The sequence below is a fragment of the Fulvia fulva genome, chromosome 12 (genome assembly GCF_020509005.1).
Source record: "Fulvia fulva chromosome 12, complete sequence".
In the NCBI taxonomy this organism is placed as follows: domain Eukaryota; kingdom Fungi; phylum Ascomycota; class Dothideomycetes; order Mycosphaerellales; family Mycosphaerellaceae; genus Fulvia; species Fulvia fulva.
The window spans coordinates 1,011,704-1,034,909 of NC_063023.1; the positions used below are offsets into that span (position 1 = coordinate 1,011,704).

Sequence of the window (23,206 nt, forward strand, 5' to 3'; positions counted from 1 at the left end):
GCCGGGTGAATTGCTCCGATCCTACCACTGCCATGAGACACCACATCGAGTCCATCTACCGCAGCCCCTCAAGACGAGACGATCATATACCTGATAGCATTAGTCTAACACCATGTACGGATTGTCCTTTCCTCCTTCCTCACTATCCCTCCGCTTACGCTTCAGCCTCGGGGCGAGTGACACAGGCTCCGGATCAGGAGGTGTTGCTGCTGCCCTAGCCTGTACACCGTTAGTCACGCATTCGATACCATTAGGGTCGGCATTATGAGCCTATACCTGCAACGCATGTATGTCTTCCACACACTGCTCGCGGATATCTCGAGTTGCCAGGTCGGCGATATTGATCGCCTCAAACATTTTCTTAGATTTATCTTGGATGTGTTAGCAGGATGCACAGAGTACAGGTTTGCAGACACGTACGTACGGATCGGTAGCGGAACTCGATGGCATATGTATTCGCGTCGATTGGCGTAGCCTTTTGAAGAAGGACGACAGGCATCGCTGGACCCGTCGTTGGAATCGGAGCCGTGCGATCTGAGATATGATGAGCAGGCTGCTTGCCTTGTGTGTTGCTGCTTGGACCGACGACTGGGCCAGAAGCTCGGTCTTCTTTGTTCTGATCGGTCTGATCTCGGGGTGGCTCGCCTGTCCGGACGACCAAGATACCAGGAGCCTTATTCCGTTCTCCTACCGTAGCAGCGGGCACAACTCTGCTTGATTATCAGCGACCAGCCCACAGCACTCGCTGACTTTGCTTACCCGACACGGTGTGAAAGACCTGGCCTCCCGAGCTTTGCTTGCGGCTTGAACAGCGCTTGCTGAGAGATGTATCGTTCTGTGTCGGAGGGTATACTCATGCTCTTGTGCTGTTCTGCCTTCGCCAACTTGCTGTTTCTTGGCGCAGTATTGGATGTTCCTGGACCGTTTGTTGGTGCATCGGCTGGTGATGCGGCATCTTGGTCATGGTCGTCTGGCGTTGCAAATGCTTGCAACAGCTGCATCTCCGGTGAAGGTTCGACCCGCTTCTCGACATGGGTAATCTTGCCGTGGAAGAATTTAGCGACTATATTGCCCACGCCCTCCACGCGCTTCTCCTCGCCATGGAGTAGTTGCTTGCTTCTGCTGCTTTATGTCAGCAGTGTCCACCGCGAAAGGGCGTGATAACCTACATGGCTCGATGCCGTTGAAGCAGAACTGGGCACCTTTGCTGTGCTTGGGGCCATGGTAGATATGTTCGCGATCCTTCAACTTGATACTCTTCGCCATGGAGTGGGTCGCATTATCTCTGACTCCATCAACAAACAGCCGAGTGCATATGGCGTCAGCGTGGCACACAGTTGCTTGCTCAATTCTAGTCTTGATGCTGAAAGCCTGTCCATCCTGAGCCTCGATGTATCGGACAATCTTGTGAGCGACTTCCTCTTCTGTTGGATCAACATACTACCTGAGGGCATGTCCATTGATCTCGACCGTCACCTCCACGCCAGAGAAGTCCTCGAACCGTGCCATGTAGACCAGGGACTGTGCTGCTCCTCTGACTCGCAAGTCGGTAGTTGTAAAGAAACGGAAGGACGATGCAGCGTTTGTCCAGGCCAAAAGAGATAAATACTGGCCGGGGTGCCAGGAAAGGCTAGGCTGTGTCACACAACCTGATGTGGGACACCATGTTAGACTCTAACATCTCTCGCTTAGCCGTCCAGACTTACCCGCACAGACATTTGATGGAGAATTTGGTCGCGAGGTCGACAAAAGGGTTCGTTGTTCCATATAACTCGATCGCCTTGGTGGAGGTCGAACACCCTGAGAGCATGCTTTCTCTGGTAAAAGCGGGTTTTACAGTGCTCTGTCTCACTCCAAAAGGAGGCCTGGGTCCGCTGCGGCGTCCTGACTCAGCCACGAGGTTTGCAAGGTCGAAGTCATATGCTCAAGCGGCGTAGAGCAGTTACACTCTCGATTGATGACCTCGGTCCACTTGTGACAACATCCCAAGCATCATTGTCGGCGGCAGAACTTCACCCATCCCTTCCATCATCCCTCACCTCGATCAACATCATCCATATGCTCACCCGCCCACTTACTCCTCCTCAACCTCTCCCCATAGTTCTCCATCACAAACGGAGTCGGCACCATAAGCAACGCCAGAAATGCCAAAATACTCCCCGTCCACTGATAGCCCTCATTCTGAAACATCTGATTGCCAAAAAGCGGAAGCCCACCGCCCGCAAGATTCCTAACGAACCCAAGGACCGCCAATGCACTAGCTGAGTACTGCTTGTACGCATCCTCAGTGTACGAAAAGCTCATTTGTATCAGTGCTGCAAAGGACCAGCCCCAAAGAGATGTTGCCAGGGCTGGGACGGTAGAATGGACGCTGGGATATGTCGTCCATGCGAACCAGAAGAGCGAGATGGGAAAAGTGATACCAGCGATTTTGCCCATGCGGACGCGTGCTTCGGGAACCTTTTGCCTCCTTGCTACTTTACACGGGTTTGGTAGTAGCGTTCCTAAATGATGTTGGTGAATGTGAACATCGTGATGCCGCCAAAGATCCCCAGGAAGCAGAGTCCGACTTGGGTGATACTGAGGCCATGTCCCTTGGGTCCAAAGACGAGAGTGAAGGCGCCGTTAAGGAGGAAGGAGATCCCGAAGAGGTATCCGTTGTACAGCGCTCCGAACTGCACCACCGGCTCCGTCGCCAAGAATCGAAACGGTCTGGTCTGCGTGACATAGAGAATCTCCTTGAAGCCCTTCCTCTGATACTCAGGCGCCACATCAATGCCCTCATCCCCCGTCTCTTTCCTCAGTCTCGCAGCTCTCTTCCGCAAGATGACCCCATGCCTCGTCTCCCCACAATACATCTGCGCCACAACAACAAGCAGATAGCAACCCCCCGAAATCCCCATAATAGCCCAAAACACATCATACCACGGCCTGAACTCCGCCACAAACGACAACAAGCAAATCCCCACACTCGACCCTCCCGTCGCCGCCCAAATAAACACCCCCATCGGCAACCCCGTCTCATGATGCGTCCACAAATCCGCAATGCTCCCTCCAATCGTCGCCAACGTCACACTCTGAAAGAACCCACACAAGAACCTGAACACCAAGAATCCCGCCAAGTTCGGAGGCAACGCCGAGCCGATATACCACGGTAAGGCCAGCCCGTAGCAGAGAATATAGATGGGACGGCGACCAAAGTACTCGGATGCGGGCGCGTTGAAGAGGGGACCGAAGGCGAGGGCGAGGGTGTACATTGAAAGACCTAAGACTCCCACTTCTGTAGAATAGTTGTGGGCTTCGATGAAGTTTGTGGTTGCTGGGGAGTAGCCGGAGGCGCCGAAGGAGACGGCTAGGTCGAGGGGGATTAGGAGGAGGAAGGAGAGGAGTTTGCGCCAGCGGGGCCCTGTGTTGGGAGGGTTGGGAGGGTTGGGAGGGTTTGGATGTTGCTGTGGGTGTGCTTGTTGGTGTCGGGCAACGTACAGTTCTGGGGGTCCTCGGGGTCGCCTGGTTCGAAGTGTACTTCATTGAATTGCTTCTCTCGCTGCCCGTCAGGAGAGGGTGCGGACGGCAGGGCGAGTGGTGTTTACGAGTATAGTCTGTCCAGGATGGCGAGGGAAGGTCCTGTAATCGTCTCCATCGGGCTTTGCTGTTGATAGTAGTCGCAGCTTGCATCTTTGCACGTCATCAGATACCTCAACGAAGTACCTTATTGGGTGTTTCGGTACATGGTGGAAGTCAAATGTCTCTGCATTGGAAGTCTTGGGAAGGGATCGACATTCTGCTAGACCTACTCTTTCTGTTGAGCGGTCGGCGGCCGGAAGCAGACATCGCATGTAGAGAACGATATGACCGCTGCTGGGATCGATGTTGATAATGCTGTATACATCGTCTTGACGAAAGACCCATTCGGTGGCACGGCCATACTCGGAGGTGTTGAAAGCAGCGCTTCGACTGGCCGCAATGCTGTATTCTTCCATAGCCAGGCTGACAAGATGACCATCCGATGTCTCAAATGTCTGCAGTCCTGGTGAAGTTGCATCAGCAGGAGCAGCCGTCCGGAAGGCAAGGCAAGAAGGCCTTAATGCTGTACGCAGATGCGGCAGGACCCATTGCCGCTTTTGACTTTTCGAGCTTGAGCTTGTTCGAAGTCAAGCTCTTGGGAGAGATACTTAGCTCAAGCAGACAGACATGTCATTCCCTACCTGTCGACGCGTGACATTTGATCAATTTTTCTTTCGTATATGTACATGGCCCTTGAGTACTCCCGTACCGTTGCCGACGTTGGTATCAGCTTCGCATCCGCTGAACGCTATGCTTGTGCTCATGACCTGACCCTTGCCATTCAGGTGATTTCTCGTAGTTCAAATGATGCCCCCTCGATGGATGCAAACAGGCGTGTCTCTAACACAGATCCTGTGTCAAACTTATCATCTTCACGCGAACATGCTGGCTCCACCGCTCTCAATCGCATCAATCTCTGCTTGGCTCCACGGTACCCGCTGGAATCTCCGTGGCAGGTCATTCCTGTCCAGTACCTCTCCCTTGCCTGCCCTGATAGGACCCAGTTCTCTCGCACTCTTGCCTCCGATCGATCCGTATGGGTTCGTTGGCGATTGTGGCTTCGCACCTCCGCCTCCTACTGTGCCTGGGTTGCCGCCGCTGGGTGCTGTGGAGGATTTCTGGCCGCCTTTGAGAGGCCCATGCTGTGTCGCTTCCTCTCGGTATTGTGCGAAGGACTTTGGGAGCTCGGACGAGGGTGCCGCGGGGTGTGCGATTGGTGCGTGGTCGATCTCTGGAAGAATAGTGTTAGCTGTGCGGTGCTACGACCGTTGGGTTCCATGACAGACGCGTACTTTGTGGTATTTGATGCCGTCTTCCAACAAATTTGATCAATGGCTGCCTGTGCTGCAGCAGTCTCCGTGTTGCTTGCATCGTGTCTGCTCGTGTGGGAGGTCTCGTGGCTGGTAGGAAATTCGTAGGTCGGCTCCGGGCTTATTGCTGGAGGTGGTGATGATAAGACGCTCTATATGTTGCTTAGTCGCTATCGCATGCTCAGGATCAAGTAGGTCGCACGGAAGAGGAGGGATGGTACAGTATGGAGTATCTCTATCAGCGCGAGCGTTCACCAATGATGGCTTGAATGTCGGCAGCCGGACGAGATCGGAGAGCTCTTTTTAGCTTTCCGCCCTCGCGCCTCGGCATGTGACGTGCCTGAAACCTTCCTTTCCAAGCTTGTGAAACAACATTCACCTCACCACGACCCCAAAACTGCTTACATTGGTCGGATTTCCGGGATATGTGGGCTGTCGAAACATGTGATCACATACATTCCATACATTCCTGCTGCGTCGCGGTGTCGCACTTACGAATTCGCGGCCGACTAGTGATCCGACACATCACACCATTGCTCCAGTCTCACCACCCCACAGCGGAGGATCTGGAGGCGATCTCGGCCGCATAGACATACTGTACTGCTCGACACGCTTTGCGCCATGCACGAATACATACTCTACTCGCATATTCCCTACCAGCGCGAAAAGCAAGTGCTTGGCATCCTCGCTGGCCTCACCGGCGTCCAACCCGTGGAGATTCACGAGCAGGTTCTCATCTACGCGCAAGTCAAAGTGCCAGAGGTTGCCGTCTCGAAGAAAGTGAGGCAGACGCAGCAGCTACCCAAGAAGCCAGACCCTGCTTATCACAAGATATGGAGGGAGGTCGTCAACCACGACAATGGCACGGCGTCGGGTGGAGAGTGGCACTTCCGCGCTGAGCAGACACCAGAGCCAGGCGTTGCGACTTTCATCTCAAGGGGTGTCACTGAACACAAGGCGACCGAAGCAGAACTCGAGCGCCTCAAGCAGCCCGAGTGGTATCAATTCAAGCGCTACTACGGGATTCTGGGCTATCGTTTCGTCCACAATAACGTCATCATTCGAGTCTACCGCATGATCGTGCCTATCGAGCTCGAGGACCGGGAGGGTGATGGTCTCATCGAAGCAGGACCACGGCCCGCCGATCTCATGAAGCTAGTCGATGCCAGTGGAAGCTTGATCGTGGAGGCACTCGTGCGCGTGGCGACGTTCGACAAGCCCAATCCTGCTGAAGACCGAACCAAGAAGGACAAGCAAAGCGTGGCGGACACGGCAAAGAAGGAACTGCTAGGATTGCAGGCAGCCATGGACGGCGCCGTCGACCTGTATGCCCCGGATCGTTTGGCACTCGAAACACGCGCTAGGAATGTTTAGGAGACATCCGGAGAGCGTGAGCGAGAGCGAGACGATAGTCACCAGCGACACATCGAAGTGGCAGTGCTAAGAAGCGAGTCCACTTCCTGTCCCTTAGTAAAGGACGAGATGGCTGCGGGCGTGGTCGATCAAATCCCAAGTGGCGAGCAAGCAATTCCCACCCAGGATGCTGAAGAGTGCCCCCAGCAATCCAAATCAGAAGAGGCGCTGGACATCACTATGACGGACCCAGTCACGACCTATCAGCTCGAGAGACCCTGCGCGCTTACAGGACCGCCTTCACCCCAGGACTCGATCGTGAGTGACGCAGTCTGCGGGCGTGCATGGAAGTCGGGTGGAGATGTTTGGGAACCGAGAAGGCCTTCATACAGTGCTTCAGATGCTTTCTTGGCTGCGCAGATGCAACATGAGCCTCTGCCCGGACCACTTACCAAGGCAGAAAGAGCGCGAGAGGCTGCACGAAAGCGACGTGCTGAATTAGATAGCTCCGGCAGTCGTAGGAGATAAGTACACTGAGGCATGCTGTTGGTGCTTCGGCGTGGAATGCATGCATAGGGATTTACCGGTGCACGAAGCGCAAAATCAAGAAATACTACCTATATGCAAGTATCATCCCGTTTTCCCGACGATTCTTACAACGCCCACATAGGCTTTCAATCAGAGGAGCAGAGTTGTGCCGTCCGAGGAAATGCCGCAAGCCGCCCACATGCGTGAAGATGAGTGAATGCAACTTCGTCTGCATTTAAGCTCGATGCCCACTTCTTCTCCATAATCCCCACACCAACTCTTCACGCAGACCACCAACAATCGCGATGGGATCCCAACCACCACCAAAATGCCACCTCCTCGAGCTGCCGGGTGAAATCAGAAATCGCATCTACCGCTACAGTCTACTCGATAGTCAGAGAATCACAATACCAACATCCGGATTCGAGGAGCCCGGTCTACTGAGCACATGCCACCAGATCAGACAAGAAGCAGAACCCATCTTCGTCCTCGAGAACAAGTTCGAAGCTACCTCGATCAACTATCATTCCGGCCCTCTGCTCGGACGTACGAAGAAATGGATCCGAATAACGCGTCAGTACAAGCAGCCACCGTCCTGTGGAACCAACTACACAGGATCACCGAGTTGGCCGAACTACCTCACCTGGATGAAGAGACTGCACGGCGGCGAGGTGATGATGTGTATATCATCAGACTGGGGCTTGCAAGATGCCGGTCTACTTGGAGTCGAGCGACAACTGCTGGCTACCATTGCAGATTTCGTTTGCAATAACAAGGGCATTCGGAGCTGGGATACGATCGAGTCTCACATTGAGCGTCTACACATCACGCTCAAGACTGCCAACCCACTGTGGACTTGAACGCCGTGGACGTGAGTCTTCCAGTGTACCAGGATTCCTGTCCTAGCTGCTGACCAAGCTCAAGACTGCGGAAAGACCGTCATTGAGCGACCAAATTCATGTCTCGGAGAGCGCGGCAAGAGGGGAATGCAGAGCGGCCAAGCCACAGCACATGAAGATATAGTCTCCGTCTGGCCCTGCATGTGTGTTTGACGGTCCCGGATTCGAACCAGATTGTTGAGGAATATACGGCGGATGGAGGAGCCATGATTGTTAGTCCCCTGGACTTCCATGGCCAAGACATCGAGATGCTCGAGACACATCACTCATGTCGACATCGCATTTGCTCGTGGTCACTTGCAGCAAAGCCTTAGCTCATCCCTTTGATTCGTCATAGCATCATAACAATGGCATCCATGAGCCGAGCCAGGCCAGAGGATGATTCGTGACCTCTTTACTTCGCTCAGTTCCGAAAATGAGGCCTCAATCGTCCAGCGCCCAGACCTTAACTTCTCCATCATCACCGGTGCTGACGACTACTTCTTCGCCCTCGAAGCGCTTCCCTTTGTCAAAGCGTGGTACCCAGACAACATGATTAACCTCAAAGACATCGTGCGCATTCTCCGCGACTCCGACCACGGCCCACTCTGTCAACCCAGCGTGCTGTTGAGTATGTCCATTGTTCTCGGGAGGTGGTGGTGTAGCGGCTGTTATCTCAACATCTTTAGCTTCGCTGCTTCGCCATTGTTCTTCGTATACCACGATCTTGCCATCGCTGCCTGTGCTGACCACTCTGCCTGTTTTCTTGCTCCAGCTGACGGCGTATACTGGCATTTCGTGTACCTGTGGGAGCCGTGCTTCTTCGAACCAGTCTTCCTCGAAGTTGTTGTTCTTCCAGATGCTGGGTAATCGTCCCTGTCCCGTTGGCGCTTCAGGCTTCTCTTTCGGCTTTCGTCTCCATATCCGTATCGTCTTATCGTCACTCGCAGTCATCAAGCGCGGTCCACTCTGCTCCCTCTCTTCCAACCACGCGTTCTGCTCATCCGTCAGCCCCTCCTCCTTCGCAAGCACACCCTTCACCTCCTCTCCCTCAAACTCCACCCACCACACCGTCCCCTTGTGCCCGGTTATGAGCGCACAACAAGCCCAATCATCCACATCCTCCCTCCACAGTCTCACACAATCATCATAACTCCCACTCGCCAGCAGCTGCTCACTCGGATGCCAGCCCACGCACTTGACATCCCCCTCATGATCCTGCAGCACCGCCATAGTCTCAAACTCATTATTCTCCAGCTCCTCCCAGATCCACACACTCTTATCCCTACTACACGTCGCGAGCAACGGCGCAGTGGGGCAGAATTGCAAACTCTTAATCTCAGAGTCATGGCCATCGAGGATGACCTCCAACTTCCACTCTTCCTCGTCGTCCCCTTCCTCCCCATCTCCTCCTGCTAACCCCTTCATCACATCGACCTCCATTCCCTCACCGCCCTCTCCTCCGATGCCCCCACCCCCCGCCCCTTCCTCAAACCTCATCCAAATCCCCGCACTCGCGTCGAAACTCCCCGTCGCCAGCACACTCTGTCCCTTACTATTCGGCTTCCACGCACAACTCCTAATACTCCTCTTATGACCGCCCGAAATCACACTCAACTGCGTGAAATTCTGCAAACTGTAGATCCGCACAGTCTTATCTGAGCATGCTGTCGCGAGGATTGGGAGGTGCGGGTGTGGGGTTGACATCCATGTGCGGGAGTTGCAGGGCGGGGTGAAGGTCGCCAGGGGTTTGAGGGTGCAGGGCGCCATTGTAGCGATCGTGAGGTGAGAGGGATATTGTTGTGGTGTTGGATCGATGTGGCGAAAGTGAAAGTGTCTAAGCTTTCGATCTTTCGTGCATCGACGTCAGAGTTCAATGTTGCAGGGATCATTGAAAGTCTCCCATGTGAAGCGGGCGCCGGGCCAGCAAGAGCCCCCAGTCTCTAGGGACACCACCATCGGACACCACCTTCCGGATTGTCATCAAACTATCATCAATTCTAATCAATTCAAGGACATGTGGCTTTTTTGAAACATACTGCCTGACCCTCCCTGACCCTCCTAACCTCCCTAGCCACTAACCCTAACCCTCCTAACCCTTATCCCCTAACCTCCCTAACCGTACGGGTGTTGTATATAGCCTGGAGTGGGTGCATTGTCGAGCTCAAGTTGAAGCTCATCAATCCAGGTCGGATAACGCCCAATTCAGGGTCCAGTTCTCAGACTTGGGGAGATCTAGTGTCCGATGGTGGTGTCTCTAGAGACTGGGGCAAGAGCCCCACTACCAAGACCGCCTCCTTGAATCAACCTATAGCAGCAACACTCGAAATATTTAAGAGTAATAAGCCACACGAAGTATTTGGCTTGATGTTATCGATTTGTCCTTCTACGTCCATTCCAACCAAGTCGCAGTTAAGCATTCTTCCTCCCTCGAGGCCTTATCAAGCCTCCCAATGGGTATCAAGACTAACACTACATACTCTTCCCATCCCTCACCCACCCTCAAACAGGGCGAGTGGAACACAACAATCAATCGCTGCCTCCCATACAACATAGAAATAAAAACAATCAAATGTCCCTCCTAATGCCCGTGAGTGTTTCCCCAATCCATTTCCCGTGTGAGTTCCCGAAAAGTGGTACACCGTACCAAAAAAGCAAAGCCGCATATGCATGCAAATATGCAGATCCCCTGAAACGCCTCGCTAAACACACTATGCAGTCTCGCTTCACTTCCAAACTTCAGTAGTATCGACATGTACAAAGGGAGATGTGGTGACCACAGTTGATCGACAGGCATTGTTTCTATACATGTCTCAGCCATGGTTGTATATCCCGGGGCGGATGGAGTCCAGTCCTTGCATTATCGGCATCGTCTTATTGGCCAGGTGGCTTACATAAGATGCAGATCTGCCTGTGCCCGCGGAATTCGTATGCTGCTATAGCAGCTAATGTGGGAGATTGTGTTGAAAATTGTTGAGGATCGCTCATGCAGGTTGTCGTTGCTGCTGATCCAGATTGTCTTCGTTTGTCGGATCGGCCAGATCGCCATCTTCCGGCTTCGGCGAAGAGGCAGGTGACGGCAGTCCACTGGGAACATCGGTGACTGTGACACTAACTGGCAGCCACTTCCGTCCAGGAGCGTACACCGCGGTCGCGACAGGTATTGTGGGCGAGCCCTGTTGTGACTGTACGATCGTGCTGGTGCTGCCATTGTCCGATGCGCTGTCATCGTCTCCATCCTGGTGGGGAGCAAGATATACCATGTCAGCCCATACTTGCCAGTGCAGCGCGATGATGTGCGTAAACCGGCGGACGACATCCTCGTGACGGTCAACAGGCACGGGACGCATGTCGCTCATCATTGGATCGTACATTGCGCCGAAGCCCATCGAATGTCGCGAAGATGTGGACGAGGCCACAGGAACCAGGATATCCTGCAAGTCCAGAGCGGAAAGTCGTACGTGGTCGTGCACATGGTCCTTGATCTTGGCGATTATCTCATCGGCCAGCATCTGAGCGTTTTCCCTAAAAGCGCTACAGTCTCGTCGTAGGCGTTGCACCAGTTTCTGCTCTGCGAGACATTGTAGACTGAGATCATAGGGTGGGAAGCGATCTTCGACAACAAGTAACACACGCACAATCTCCGCCGCAATGTTCTCGAAACGCTCCGCAAATTTGCCATGTGCCCCGACGATGGCTGTAACAGAATGATGCAGTGCTTCGTAGGCTTCTGCAAGATGTGCGTGTGGCAGATCGGGAGATGCTATCTCTCGAAGCACATCACGGCAAATTGCGTGGTAGACTTTGTTGTGCAGTTCCAGTCTTAATGCTTTAAGGCGGTCAGAGTCCAGGTAGAATGTTTGAGGACAGAAGGATGACGAGTCGTTGTAGAGTAAATCCTGGATCAGAGCTCGTGCGACTGCGTGCAGCGGTATCGACTCAAATCCAAACGGCTGGATTTGGTCGTTCATCCACCGCCTAGCCTCGACCGGGTTGATCTTGCCCAGCTGAATCCGATGAAGATTGTACCGCCTTTGGAAGTTGATCGTATCGTCGATGAGTAGAGGTCGCATGTGCCTAATTTGGTGGTTTGCTACGTCAAGCTTCATCGCCTCGAGGATGTTCATAAGCAAACGGAGACCGTTTGCCAACTTTTCGCAATCATTGTTGGTAGCGCCAAGCTTGATCTCCTTCTGCATGCTGTCGACCAGTGCATCTCGCATGGGCGCGCAGTGGTTCTTCAAGACCTTGGCCAACCAGTTGCCAAGGTCAAAGAGGTCACAGACACCGTTCTGGATCTGCTGCATGATGTGTTCCACATCTAGCCGCTCCTTCACGACCTTCTGATCATAGTCAGGCACCAGTGTCTTGAGGATGTCTCGGACAGCTTTGAAGATGTGCGGCAAGCGCTTCAAGGACTCCTTCCCGATACGTTCCCAGTACGGAGCATTGTCTGGTGACTGATACCGCCGCTGCAGTGCTAGGCTGTTCATGAAGAGCTCGGCCTGCAGTGCTCTCCAGTACTGGTCAGCTTGCTGCATCTTCTGCTTGCCCTTGGATCCGTCAAGATTGGGCCTGAAATGTAGCTCGCGGTCGAAGTTGACATCATGTCGAAGTTTCGGGTTGTTGATGATTCGGGGCATGTCCAGCTCAGCCAGACTGTCGGGCGTGATCGGAGGCTTCTCGTCGGCATTCTCGTAGCACCATGCATGCTGGCCGCCGGGCTCCATTTCCTCGTTGATAAAGTGTTTTATGTCGTTCTTGATGCTCTCTTCTGTGTGGTGCTCAATTGGTGTCATGTCGGGCTCGCTGACGGGTGTTTGTGATGGTGTGTATGGCATTGGAGAAGGCCCAGATGTAGGTCCGTAAGGTATTCCTTGTGTCTCAGACTCTCGTGATCCATCCTCCTGCATCTCGGTCACCTGTCTTTGCGGCTCTGTTCTGGCCGCTACCGGAGCGTTCGTTGCAGCTGCATAAACCGTCGAATTCCTGCGCGCGTGCGCTGAGCCCGATGAGCTGTATACCCCATGGCCACTGTCCTTGACCTCGTGATTTGGTCGCTGCCTGTCTGCCATGTTGAGCCTACGCCTGCCCGATCCGTCGTACACCGATCTCCTTGTTCCCCGACAATACCGAACAGTAGTACTTTGTTGTGCTACAGGTGTATGGCGGAATGGTCGTGCTCATGCCTCAGGTCGATGTCTACAACGGTGTTGGTACAGTAGGAGAGAGTCGAAAGCCGGAGAGCGTTGGTTTAGACTGACAGTGGTCGAAGGACAGGGAACGCCTGGTGCAATCACATCAGCGCCCGTCCGAGTATAGTGTACGCTGAGACGTCAAATCGTCCAACCGGATAGGTGCAGCTACGACAGCTGCAGTGCTGCCAGAAGCCGATGGGAGATGTGTTTTGGTGTGTTGCAGAGGGACGTAGGCTTACCAGCGTATGTCGAGCAACCAGTCTGACGAGTCGGTTGAATGTAGCGTTGGTCGCAAGCGTCTTTCAGGATTGTGATGAAAGCGAGTAGCTAGCGAGATGCGGAGGTAGCGGTGCGACGGAGACGGTAAGGATACAAAGAAAAGCAGGAAATGTGAGAAAGAGTGTGTAGTACTTTGGTGGTAGCGGCAGAGGTGGTCTGCGCAAAAGGGTCAAGAGCGAATGAAACAGCAGTCGGGTGTGGTAGAGGTAGGTAAGTAGTGTCTGCGGCGAAGGAAGGATAGGACAGAAAGTGCCGTCGAAGATCCGGTAGTGTCGTCCACAAGCATGCAGCGGAGATGCCGGGAGCGTAGGAAGGGAAGGTGAGGACGGCGTAGTGGGAGTGGAGCGAGGATAGCGGGATGGTGCGCTGCAGGCTGGCGTACAATGTTGTTGCTGCTGCATGCAAGGAACGGTCCAAGAACGCTGTCAGCCTCGGTCCATGCGTGATGCGCCTCAGCAATGCTGCCGGGGCGGGCTGGGTGTGCAGTGTTAGTAAGGGGCCTATCCTGCACCTGAGCGCTGAGCGTTACCTAGCACGTCCGATGCAAGACAATATCGAGTTGGATGGACACGGATCCCCTGTGCGGTGCATGAATGATGAAAGCATGGCGGCCGACAAAACTCTGGCGCAGCGGCGAGCTTCACGAGCGACGGGCTGCCGGGCGCACCAAAGCAGCAAAGCAAAAGCATCGCTCGTCGACTACCCTCCACGACCTGCATAACTCGTTACGGGCGGCGATCCAGTCGCAGGTCGCAGGCTTGCTGGCGCAAGCTCACTCAGACCTTGGCCGTGTGCGCGTCGGGCTTGCTGCAGTCTCAGCGCGGCATCGAGGCGCAGCACCGGCCCAGTACTACGAGATGTCCGGCGGCGAGCGTGACTGCAGGTGGCCAGGTGCATACATGTATTCATTATTGTTGCAGACTGCTCGTTTTCTGGCGAGATGATGACGGAGGGGGAGAGATCGCAGTGCAGATTCAATTTCGGCTGCCGTTGACGCGGACGTGTCTTGCCGTGCCTCACGATTGGTTCTGTTGCTGGCTCTAGCAGTTAGCGGCCTGCTTGGGACCGCACCACCGCACCTCCATCTCCCAGGGATCTGCTCGCCGATGTTGCATATCCAATATAATACATGTCCCGTGGTATATCCTGATCACGAGCCACTCTCTCCCTTCAGTTGTTGTGTCCAGGCTCACCCCAGAGCTACGTAGGAGGAGTGCAGCGCATCTCAATCTGGGTGTCGTGTTCGGCTGCCGCTGAGAGCGGACGCATCTGCACCTGTGAGACAGGAAAAGTCCAGAGTGCTGCGTGCATGAAGCACATCGCCACATCCAGTGCCTCCCGACATGACGGCGAAGGACAAGACATGCACGCTCGAGACCTCCCAATCTCGCAGAATCGTGCATCAGCGCAGGGCGACCGACTCGGCAGCGATATCTGGACACGCGGAATGGCGACCTGCTGCCTCGACATTCTTCAATCACGTTCGCCTTGCGCAGATCTGGTTTCGAAGGCTGTTGACAGGCATGTTCCACGCTGCTCGTCAAATTACAGTCATGTCGCCATCGCTACCGTTATCAGCTGCGACTCACGACAGTGAACACACATCGGACCGCGTCCGCTGGGCCAGAGCGCTAGGGACTGCATCTAGTCGCCTCACTCTGCGGGTCATGTCTTATGACTGCCGTCGATCGAGGAAAATGATGGCACGTGGAGTTGCTATAGCATTTGTTACCTAGCGACTTCTATTGCCTTGATGATGATGAGGAGGCTTGCAAGGTACACATCGTTCTGATGTAGGCAACCACTTTCGTTGGCCAGAAACAGAAGTGGCTGGGATCGGCGCCGGGGTGTGTTTACCGAAACGAGCCATCGAACAAGACTTCATCTCATCGACGTCAGCTTCTTCACAAAAGTAGACTGCGACTCTTCACAAGACGACTTTGTCATTGCTGCTGCCCGCTACGTGCGCAAGACTTTACATGGCTTTTTTCACGAGCTCCGCTGTCTGCAGATGCAAAGCCTAGGATCAAAGCTCGAGGTTGAACGACCGGAAGCTGCCACATACGCTGCACTCTGCACTCGACCGCCCACAACAGCATGAGCTAGCACGCCCGAAGCAGCGTTCGTGACAGCGTCCACTGCACCGCGGGTACGTATAGCTGCCATCCGCACGAGTGAGCTGATGACCAGCAGATGCAACGGCAGGAGCGCATCATCGATAATATGCTCGAATCACGACCATCAGCTATGCGGCGACGCACGATCGAATCTCAAGCAACACAACATAACCAACACCACATTCGCCGAAGCTCTCATCATATGACACACGTCCCGCATATTCATGCTGACAAGACAGCGCAACACTAACTTTGCTCGTTGCAGGATGATTGCAGGCGCGCGGATTGCAGTCAGCTTACCACCGGGCACACGATCGCCATCGCACACTGGCGGCAGACGACACTCTCAAACGCCAACACTCGTTTCACCCTGAACACAACAAGCACAACACCGTTTCATGTGTTGGTTCTTCAACCTTCTCACGCGAGCTTGGAAACAACCGCCAACCATACTAGCTCAAATCCGGCTACCGACGGAGTCATGCTCAACAAGGAACCAGGTTTTTACACACCATGACCATGACCATAGCCTAGTGAAGTTCGACGGCCGCACATGCATAGAATTCTGGACCGACAGCCTCATTCCACCCGCCCGAGTCACGTTAAAGTCATCGCATCCAACCGTGCGCCAACAAAAACCAACGCCGAGCAGAAAGACCACCACCAACATGGTCAAGACCCCGCCAGTGGACAGAGACAGCCACGCACAACATCTCTCGTGTCTCCTGCACGACCAAGCAATCAACGCAGGCATCCGTCCAGTACCACCCCGATGCCGAGCTGACACGGGAAGCAAACGAAAGCACATGTTTTATGTGCACCACGAGCACATCTCACGACTGTGCTCCCACAAAAGAACACCATTTCGTATCGACCGTCAGGTAGCCGCCGAAGCCGCAGTAAGTGCCATGTCGTGTACATACAAACAAACATCTCTCGCTGCTTGATCACAGCTTCCACCTGAACGTGAGGCTGCAATGCTACATGTACTAGTCCACAAAACAAAATGCCGCAAGAGCGACATGTCGCCAGCTCATGTGCTCACCACCTACCCGGAGAATCCCGAGAGTGAGGCGAGATCGACCTCTAGCACTGCAGATAAGATACCTCGAGCTCGAGAATGCCATTGCTAAGAGTAAGGTCTCCACAAGGTCTCCACACGCTCGAAGCTACTCTAGACATACCTATTGCACTGGGAACGTGCCGGTCCCATGTATCGACACTGACAGGTCCAGAAAGCGCCGAAGGTCTGGCTGCTACTACTACTACAGTAGCACAAAAAACCTCAGCCTCGAGACGAAGAACCTGCCCGCCCCATCATCAGCACCTTCACCACGCATCAAGAACCACACAACCGCAACGCGCTGATGATCCGACACCTGCAGAGCTGTCATAGCAATACTACTGTACGTACGTGCGATATGCCAAATCCCATTCTCTATCCTCGCCTGCTTACCAAAATGCCTCGCCAATGATACGCACAAAAGTCCCTGCCCGCCTAGCCTAACCTAACCTAGCATGTACAGCCCGAGCATCCATCCGCACGACTGCCCGTCATCATTCTTGCCTGCCATACAGCGATACGATCTTGCACATACATCAATCTGTTTAATCCGTATTCCTAGAATTCATCTTCCCATCCACCCGGTACGAACATAGCCAGCGCCCGCTCCTTCTCCCCCGCAGCTTCATCATCACTCTCATCATCCTCCTAAGAATGCGGCAACTCCTCCCCCTTCGGCAGAATCCTCTCGCTCTGCCTCCCCCTCGAGCTCTCAGCCTCGCTCTCCACCGGACTCCTCTCCTCCGCACTGTCGTCGGGACTCACAGCTCTGCTATCGCTGAGGTTCCTCCTCTTGCTGCCTTCCATCCAGCCCTTGACACCGCCGATGAGGCCCATTGCGTAGCCCGCCGCGAAATCCGTGTTGTTCCGGGCCTTCGTTGAACCAGAAGGAGTGCCGCTGCGGCCGTTGGGTGTACCGTTGATGCTGAGGCGGGAAGGAGTCGCAGTTCTGGCAGACGGAGCGGGACTGTTAGGTCGACTCGGTTGCCAGAATTGTCGGAATTCGTTGCTTAGCTCGCGGCCGGTGGTGGTCCAGTTGTTCTGTATTGTTTCGCGAAGTTCGGAGACGTGGCGCTTGATATCCAGCTGGTTCTTCTTCAACCAACTCACATTCAACTCCTGCCTTGACGTCCCTCTCTTCAGCTGCCGGGAAATGTACTGTTCATAATCCCTCACAATCTTCGTGATGATCCCCGTCGTGCTCACGCCCTCCGTCCTCTGCGTCACCAGGAACATCCCCTTCTCCTTAATCGGCGCGTACACATCATCGCCCTCTTTCGCAGCATACGGGAGATCATCATGCGCGACATAGTCAATCTTGTGCTTCTCAAGGAAATCGATATCAATAACCCACGGGCAATCCTCAACAACTTCATCAACCCAGCGACAGTGCCGGACAGACTCGGCGCGTTCTTTGGCAGACATGACGGTGAGGCCTTTGCGTTTGTAGGTTTCGTTATCGCCCGTGACGCCGACGATCAGGTACGTGTCCGGGAAGGCCATCTTCGCTTGCTGGAGGACGCGGGCGTGGCCGAGATGGAAGAGGTCGAAGACGCCGTCAGCGTAGACGCGTACGGAGCGGCCTTGCGGTGGTGGGTTGGTTTTGTAGCCGCCTGCTGGGTCGACGAGGCCGGCTTTGGGTGGTGCTTCCATGCGCATGTGTCCTGCTTCGCCTTGTTCTCCGCCGCTTTCTGCGGCGTTTTTGGGCATTTCTACTCGTCTGCCGGTGTCGATGGAGACTTTCTCGGTGGGCTTCTTGCTCCCGCTGGCAGCACTTTTAGTCCCGTTGGCAGTGGCAGCATTACTACTGGCCCTTGTGCGCTTCGCTGGAGGATCCATGCTCTTACTTTGCTTTACATCCTCTTCGCCCGATGCATCGCGCGAGCTGGCTTGTGGTTGTTCTATGGGCGCCTCTCCTGTCGTCGCTGCCGAGGCCGCCCTCTTGCGCTTCGGTGGCATGTTGCTCACGATGTCGTGTGGGAGGAAGTTGTCAGATGCGTGCGGTGGATGTCTTCATTCGAGCCGTGGGTATCCGCAGGTATTCCAACACAGGTACGTAGGTATGCGAGTCCACAATCAGGAGAGACGGAGTCAGAGTCAGAATCAGATGCGCAACGTGTCCGCGTCTTGCAACATTCGATGATGGACCAGGAGAGATTCGTAGCGTCAAAGCTTTGGAGCTTGTCCGTCAATGCCCGCGGGATCGTCGAGCAAGTGTCGGCGAGCGGTCCGCTGCTGAAGACGACACGCGACGTCACTTCCTCTTTGGGGGAGGCAGTGGAAGGGACTTGCGGATGTTAGGTTGGAGTATCGATATTGAAGTAATGATAGATGGAAGTGGAAGGTATGTGAGGACACCGCTGCCAGCTCTCAGCAGCAGCCACGTTGACAGCATCGACCGACTGGAAGCTTGATTCACAAAGACCGATATGCCTTGGCACTGCACGTCACCTTTTGCTCATATCGCCACGACTACAACTTCCGCAGAGACGGTGACACTCGTGGCAAAGAACGAACAACGAGAGGTTGAGCACGATCGATCGAGTCCAAATGATACAGCGCTTCCCCAAACCTAGAATCTGTGCTATGTCTCTCCTTGCTGCGCGGGACGCAGGCAATTGCAACCACAAAGATCCATCAAACAATCCGCTCTCTGTTCTATGCACCCGCGGCCGTGTGCGTCCTGTTGGTCACCAGTCGGTTTGTTGAGGAAGTTTGTATAGACAGCCAGCACAGCACGTACGCGCTTCGACTTGGTTCGGTTCGAAGAGAAGTGTAGTCATACGAGATGTCGTGCGTGAGCGATGATGAATCGATTTGCATGTTCGGCCATATTGCTGTCGAGGTCGCGTCGCTAAGGGGTATCAATTCGTGATTGCACATTGATTCGTATCCGTCTTTACTTGGACTCTGCCGCAGCTTGCGCCTTGGCCGTGTCCTCCTTGGGGTTGGCCGTGTCGATTGGCACTGACGTCTTGGGATCCTCAGGCTTGGTGTCCGATCCGGCCGAACGCTGCTTAGACTCCTCTACCTTTTGCGAATCGATGCTCGACGGCGCTGGTGTTGCTTCTCTTGCGCTCCTCTCTTGCTCCGTCTCGCCGTTTGGTTTCTGCTCCGCCGCTTGATGTTTCCGTACCTGCTCTGTGTCCTTCTCTTCCGACGAGTCGTCCGAAGTCTCCTCTGCATCACCCCGATCATCCATATCGACATCTCCATCATGATCGTTTGCGTTGCCTGTCAAAATCTCAGTACCATCACCGAGAAGTATGATGCGGCCACCCCGACCTAGCATTCTTGTCCTCTGGTCCATGTCCATGTCGTATTCATCGGACGGCGAGTCGTCGAAGCGGTGATGCATGCCGGGTCCCCTAAACTCAGCTGCGACATGGTCAGCCAAGTCCAGTGTAGGCTACACATATCCGCTCTGCCATTCTGTTCCAGAGCGGAGTGTCAGGCACGCTCTGAGTGCGCCAGCTACTCTTCATAGCTTGGAGGAGACACGTCAGACTGACCATATTCGGGCGGTGCACATGGGCCGTCGCCGTTCGCAACGCGATCGCCGACCATCTTGTACCACTCTTCCTTGGTCTTGCCGTTGAGCAGCGCAATGACGGACATGGTCATATTGTCGCAGCCAACGCCGCCCGTCTCCGAGTTCGATGCGAGGCAGTTGTCCATCATGTTCTCACAGATCGAGTGAAGTTCCTGCTTGGCGGCAATTCCTCTGCGGACGAATTCGACGACAGCTTGCGACGATTGGCAATCCCAGATACCTTGTCGCTGTTAGCAATAGTAAGCACTACCAAAAGATCGAGGAACATACCGTCACATGCAATGACAAGGAACTCGTCATCGTCACTGAGTTCGTGGACTGTGACGTCGGGGAATGCAGTCACAATCTGTTGCTCTGGGGGAAGATCTGCGCTCTTCTTGAACTCAAAGTCGCCAATGGCACGACTGAGCGCAAGGTTGCCATTGACTCTGCCAAAGTCGACGAAGCCACCAGCTGCACATATGCGTGCCTTCTCGCCCTCGTTCTGCGGCTTGTGGTCGAATGACAAGGGCTTGGCGCGGCCCTTGATGCCGAGGACAGATCGCGAATCTCCAGCGTTGCCCTGGAACAGTCAATACTGCCATGTAAGATCATTCCGCGACTTGTGCACATACGACGTAGATCTTGTCCTTTGTGATGATGCCCACGGAAGCAGTGCATCCTGAGACTTCCTCTTCGTACTTGGGATCTACCAGCGTCATTTGTCAGCGACTTGAATGTGTTGCCTCATATCTGCGTTGACACGTACCACTCAGGATGGCTCTGTCGATGGCGAGGAAGCCGTCCTTCAGCGCCTGCTCAAAGTCCTTCTTCTTGAAAGACTCCTGCTTCGCGATGATCTTGTGTAGGTGCTCGCCTGTGTAGAGTGCTACCTTGTCACCGCCATGGCCGTCGTACACGCCGAAGAAGGATATTCGCACGTCGGAGGCTGCTGGCTTGAGCTCCTCGTCTCCTTCCAGCGGTTGTAGGTCGAGGATCGTGGCGTGGGCGTCCTCCATGCTTATTCTCCAGCCCTGCATGGCACTGACACCAAAGGCCACTCTGTCATCTTGACCTTCATCTGAATGCTGTTCGAGTCGGCACTGTCAGCAGCTGTCTACGCTATGCACGGTGACCTTTTAGGCGCACTGTTGTGCTGCGTCGACAGCAGGAGCCACCACCGCGCGCCGTCGCCCGTCACATATATGACGAGGCGGGCGAGTGTAGTACTGACCTTGTCCACCACGGGCTCGGACAGTGTCTGACCCATGCTTGCCTATGCTTGCCACGGCGGCAGCGCTGTGACTCTCTTGAAATTTCGGGCGGGCGGTATGCGAGTGGGGAGAGGTGGGCGCGGTGCGTAGCTGGCTATGCGGATCGGCGGCTGATGGTGAAGGCGGAGGCGCACGCGAGTCGTGTCACTGTGCAGGTATATAGAGTACTCGACGGTGAGGCAGTGAGGTATGGAGGGTTGTGCTCGGCGTGTTGTAACTTGTGCGTGGTGTCTTGCACGCGAGCTGGAGGAGATTGGCCCGCTGCGTTGGCCCGCTTTCAAAGCGGAACCAGTGACGTGCGTTTCTTTCCCACCTTCTGCCTTCTGCTCCCAACTATGTACGAACGCAGACAAAGACATACACCCCTCACGTTATTGTTCGATTACGATTTGCTGCTGTACATGTGTCCTTGACATACGAGCCGCCGGTGTGCGAAGTACGGCCAAGATCGTATAGACATCCTGGCCCCAGATGATAGACTAGATCATATCTTATATAGCCGTGCCAGCATCGGGCCAGGCCCAACTGCTTGAATCATGGATGCATCTCAATATGATTGGAGCTCTATGGAACCTCGCATCCTCGGCATTCCAAGCCATGCCTCCTGAGACACGTTGCTTCGAGGCCTGAATACATGCGACTGCGCCAACGAGCAAGAGGGTACAAGCCTATCGTGTTCGCAATATAACGAGCCTCACGAACGCCGTTTTGTGTGGGGTACGTTGCCTGCTAAGGGTGTCAACAGACAGAATCGGTCAAACTGAAGCAGATACTCACCCCGTCGAATCGACTCTAAGACCAAGCTGCATCCAGCGTGGCCAAGGCAGCATCAGAGTTCTCCAAAATTCCCTCAACAACTGACCACGGAGTCTCTCTCAGATCAAGGGCGAGACTGAAGATACCGGACATCATGATGACTTCTGCCGCTCGAATGCCAGCGCCAGGCTGTGCAGTGGTCTCCGCCCGAGGCCGCCCTAGTCCCATATCTCTCAAGAATCCTAACTCCTTCGAATGTAGACGCTGCACCCAGAGCTTGAGGTTTGGCCAGCTGACTGGGCCCTCACTGCACATGGGCAAGGGTTTGAGCTGAAAGTCCACCTGGTGACTTCTGTTGATGGAGATCATCTTCTGCGCGAACCCGAAATGTACGGCCGAGTCGAAGGAGGATGCGATGCACCTGAAGTGGTTCTCACAGTAGTAGATGGATATTGCCTCTGATCTGATGCGCTTGCATGTGCGCAGAAGCTCTGGCTCTGGTATGCCTCGAATGGTAACGTCGATTGGTTCGCTCTCGGTCAAGCCAGTGATGGCGTACTGATAGATCCTGTTGCGAAGTTCCCCAGGGAGCTGCAGGAGGCGTGAGACCGGCCCTGGCTGTTGAAGGCCCATCATGATCGGACCTTTTGGGATGAGTCAATCGCCGAGAGCTGTTGCGCTGTGCAACTTGCGATTACAAAGACAGCGAGGAGAAGAAGTCGAACCTGGCAGTAATGAAGCTGAGATTTGGCGCGAAGCCACGAGCTTTTGCGCGTGCAGGCGAAGGAAAGTAGCACGTGGAGCGCACCAGGCACCGCGGGAGCCCACAGCCGCCGTTATCCACAGTATCAATGCGCGATATCAGATTGGAGAGGTATTTCACTGACCTGATAAATAGAGTTTCTATCGTAGTTCGTCACAGGCACAACTCCGCTCGCCCTCGGCGAAGGCATTTGCCTGTCTGCAGCAAAAGGAAGACTGGCTTCACTGCGGATCCAACGCAGATCTTTGAGGCACACTGCAGTCTACAAAAGCGCAGCAGTAAACGTGCCCGAAGGTTACAGACAAAAGAGGTGGCCTTACATGTAAGAGTTGGACTATCTCCAAACTGATTCTGGAGATACAGTGAAGCCTAGCAGGCTAACGGACTGTAGCACGGCTTGCATCAAGCGCGTTCATAGTATCGAGGATATCTGGCCTATCTCGCAACGCTTGCTGTTGCTGTCGCCCTTCGAGGAAGATCGTGGGACTGGGCAATTGTAGCCATAGGGTCACTATGGTAAGGAAGACCAGAAATATCTCATATGCTTTTGCAGACCGGTGCATAGATCTCACGCAGCCTTGACATCTGCCT

The 23,206-nt window shown here is 54.4% G+C and overlaps 10 protein-coding genes across 10 annotated transcripts; 2 read left to right on the forward strand and 8 right to left on the reverse strand.

Annotated features, from left to right (window-relative positions):
- Window positions 1-99: 99 nt before the first annotated feature.
- On the reverse strand, window positions 100-2,439 carry CLAFUR5_13610 (Efflux pump FUBT; the record flags this gene model as incomplete). The annotated part of the gene is made up of 6 exons (XM_047912758.1): window positions 100-219; window positions 277-371; window positions 421-710; window positions 760-1,122; window positions 1,442-1,649; window positions 2,079-2,439. The coding sequence occupies 6 exons, from the start codon at window positions 2,437-2,439 to the stop codon at window positions 100-102; spliced, it is 1,437 nt and encodes a 478-aa protein (XP_047769050.1).
- Window positions 2,440-2,504: 65 nt separating this feature from the next.
- On the reverse strand, window positions 2,505-3,257 carry CLAFUR5_13611 (Efflux pump atB; the record flags this gene model as incomplete). The annotated part of the gene is made up of 1 exon (XM_047912759.1): window positions 2,505-3,257. The coding sequence occupies one exon, from the start codon at window positions 3,255-3,257 to the stop codon at window positions 2,505-2,507; it is 753 nt and encodes a 250-aa protein (XP_047769049.1).
- A 1,179-nt stretch (window positions 3,258-4,436) lies between these two features.
- Window positions 4,437-4,935, reverse strand: CLAFUR5_13612 (uncharacterized protein; the record flags this gene model as incomplete). Its single annotated transcript, XM_047912760.1, has 2 exons — window positions 4,437-4,795; window positions 4,857-4,935. 2 exons carry the CDS (start codon window positions 4,933-4,935, stop codon window positions 4,437-4,439), a joined length of 438 nt encoding a protein of 145 aa, XP_047769048.1.
- A 560-nt stretch (window positions 4,936-5,495) lies between these two features.
- On the forward strand, window positions 5,496-6,248 carry CLAFUR5_13613 (uncharacterized protein; the record flags this gene model as incomplete). The annotated part of the gene is made up of 1 exon (XM_047912761.1): window positions 5,496-6,248. The coding sequence occupies one exon, from the start codon at window positions 5,496-5,498 to the stop codon at window positions 6,246-6,248; it is 753 nt and encodes a 250-aa protein (XP_047769047.1).
- An 812-nt stretch (window positions 6,249-7,060) lies between these two features.
- CLAFUR5_13614 (uncharacterized protein) lies at window positions 7,061-7,615 on the forward strand (the record flags this gene model as incomplete). The annotated part of the gene is made up of 1 exon (XM_047912762.1): window positions 7,061-7,615. One exon carries the CDS (start codon window positions 7,061-7,063, stop codon window positions 7,613-7,615), a length of 555 nt encoding a protein of 184 aa, XP_047769046.1.
- A 462-nt stretch (window positions 7,616-8,077) lies between these two features.
- Window positions 8,078-9,403, reverse strand: CLAFUR5_13615 (putative cytosolic iron-sulfur protein assembly protein 1; the record flags this gene model as incomplete). Its single annotated transcript, XM_047912763.1, has 1 exon — window positions 8,078-9,403. One exon carries the CDS (start codon window positions 9,401-9,403, stop codon window positions 8,078-8,080), a length of 1,326 nt encoding a protein of 441 aa, XP_047769045.1.
- Window positions 9,404-10,617: 1,214 nt separating this feature from the next.
- CLAFUR5_13616 (uncharacterized protein) lies at window positions 10,618-12,708 on the reverse strand (the record flags this gene model as incomplete). Its single annotated transcript, XM_047912764.1, has 1 exon — window positions 10,618-12,708. One exon carries the CDS (start codon window positions 12,706-12,708, stop codon window positions 10,618-10,620), a length of 2,091 nt encoding a protein of 696 aa, XP_047769044.1.
- A 4,230-nt stretch (window positions 12,709-16,938) lies between these two features.
- Window positions 16,939-18,249, reverse strand: CLAFUR5_13617 (putative choline-phosphate cytidylyltransferase; the record flags this gene model as incomplete). The annotated part of the gene is made up of 1 exon (XM_047912765.1): window positions 16,939-18,249. The coding sequence occupies one exon, from the start codon at window positions 18,247-18,249 to the stop codon at window positions 16,939-16,941; it is 1,311 nt and encodes a 436-aa protein (XP_047769043.1).
- Window positions 18,250-19,189: 940 nt separating this feature from the next.
- Window positions 19,190-21,092, reverse strand: CLAFUR5_13618 (uncharacterized protein; the record flags this gene model as incomplete). Its single annotated transcript, XM_047912766.1, has 6 exons — window positions 19,190-19,668; window positions 19,803-20,063; window positions 20,114-20,405; window positions 20,458-20,531; window positions 20,592-20,910; window positions 21,057-21,092. The coding sequence occupies 6 exons, from the start codon at window positions 21,090-21,092 to the stop codon at window positions 19,190-19,192; spliced, it is 1,461 nt and encodes a 486-aa protein (XP_047768684.1).
- Window positions 21,093-21,888: 796 nt separating this feature from the next.
- CLAFUR5_13619 (uncharacterized protein) lies at window positions 21,889-22,488 on the reverse strand (the record flags this gene model as incomplete). Its single annotated transcript, XM_047912767.1, has 1 exon — window positions 21,889-22,488. One exon carries the CDS (start codon window positions 22,486-22,488, stop codon window positions 21,889-21,891), a length of 600 nt encoding a protein of 199 aa, XP_047769053.1.
- Between the last annotated feature and the right edge of the window lie 718 nt (window positions 22,489-23,206).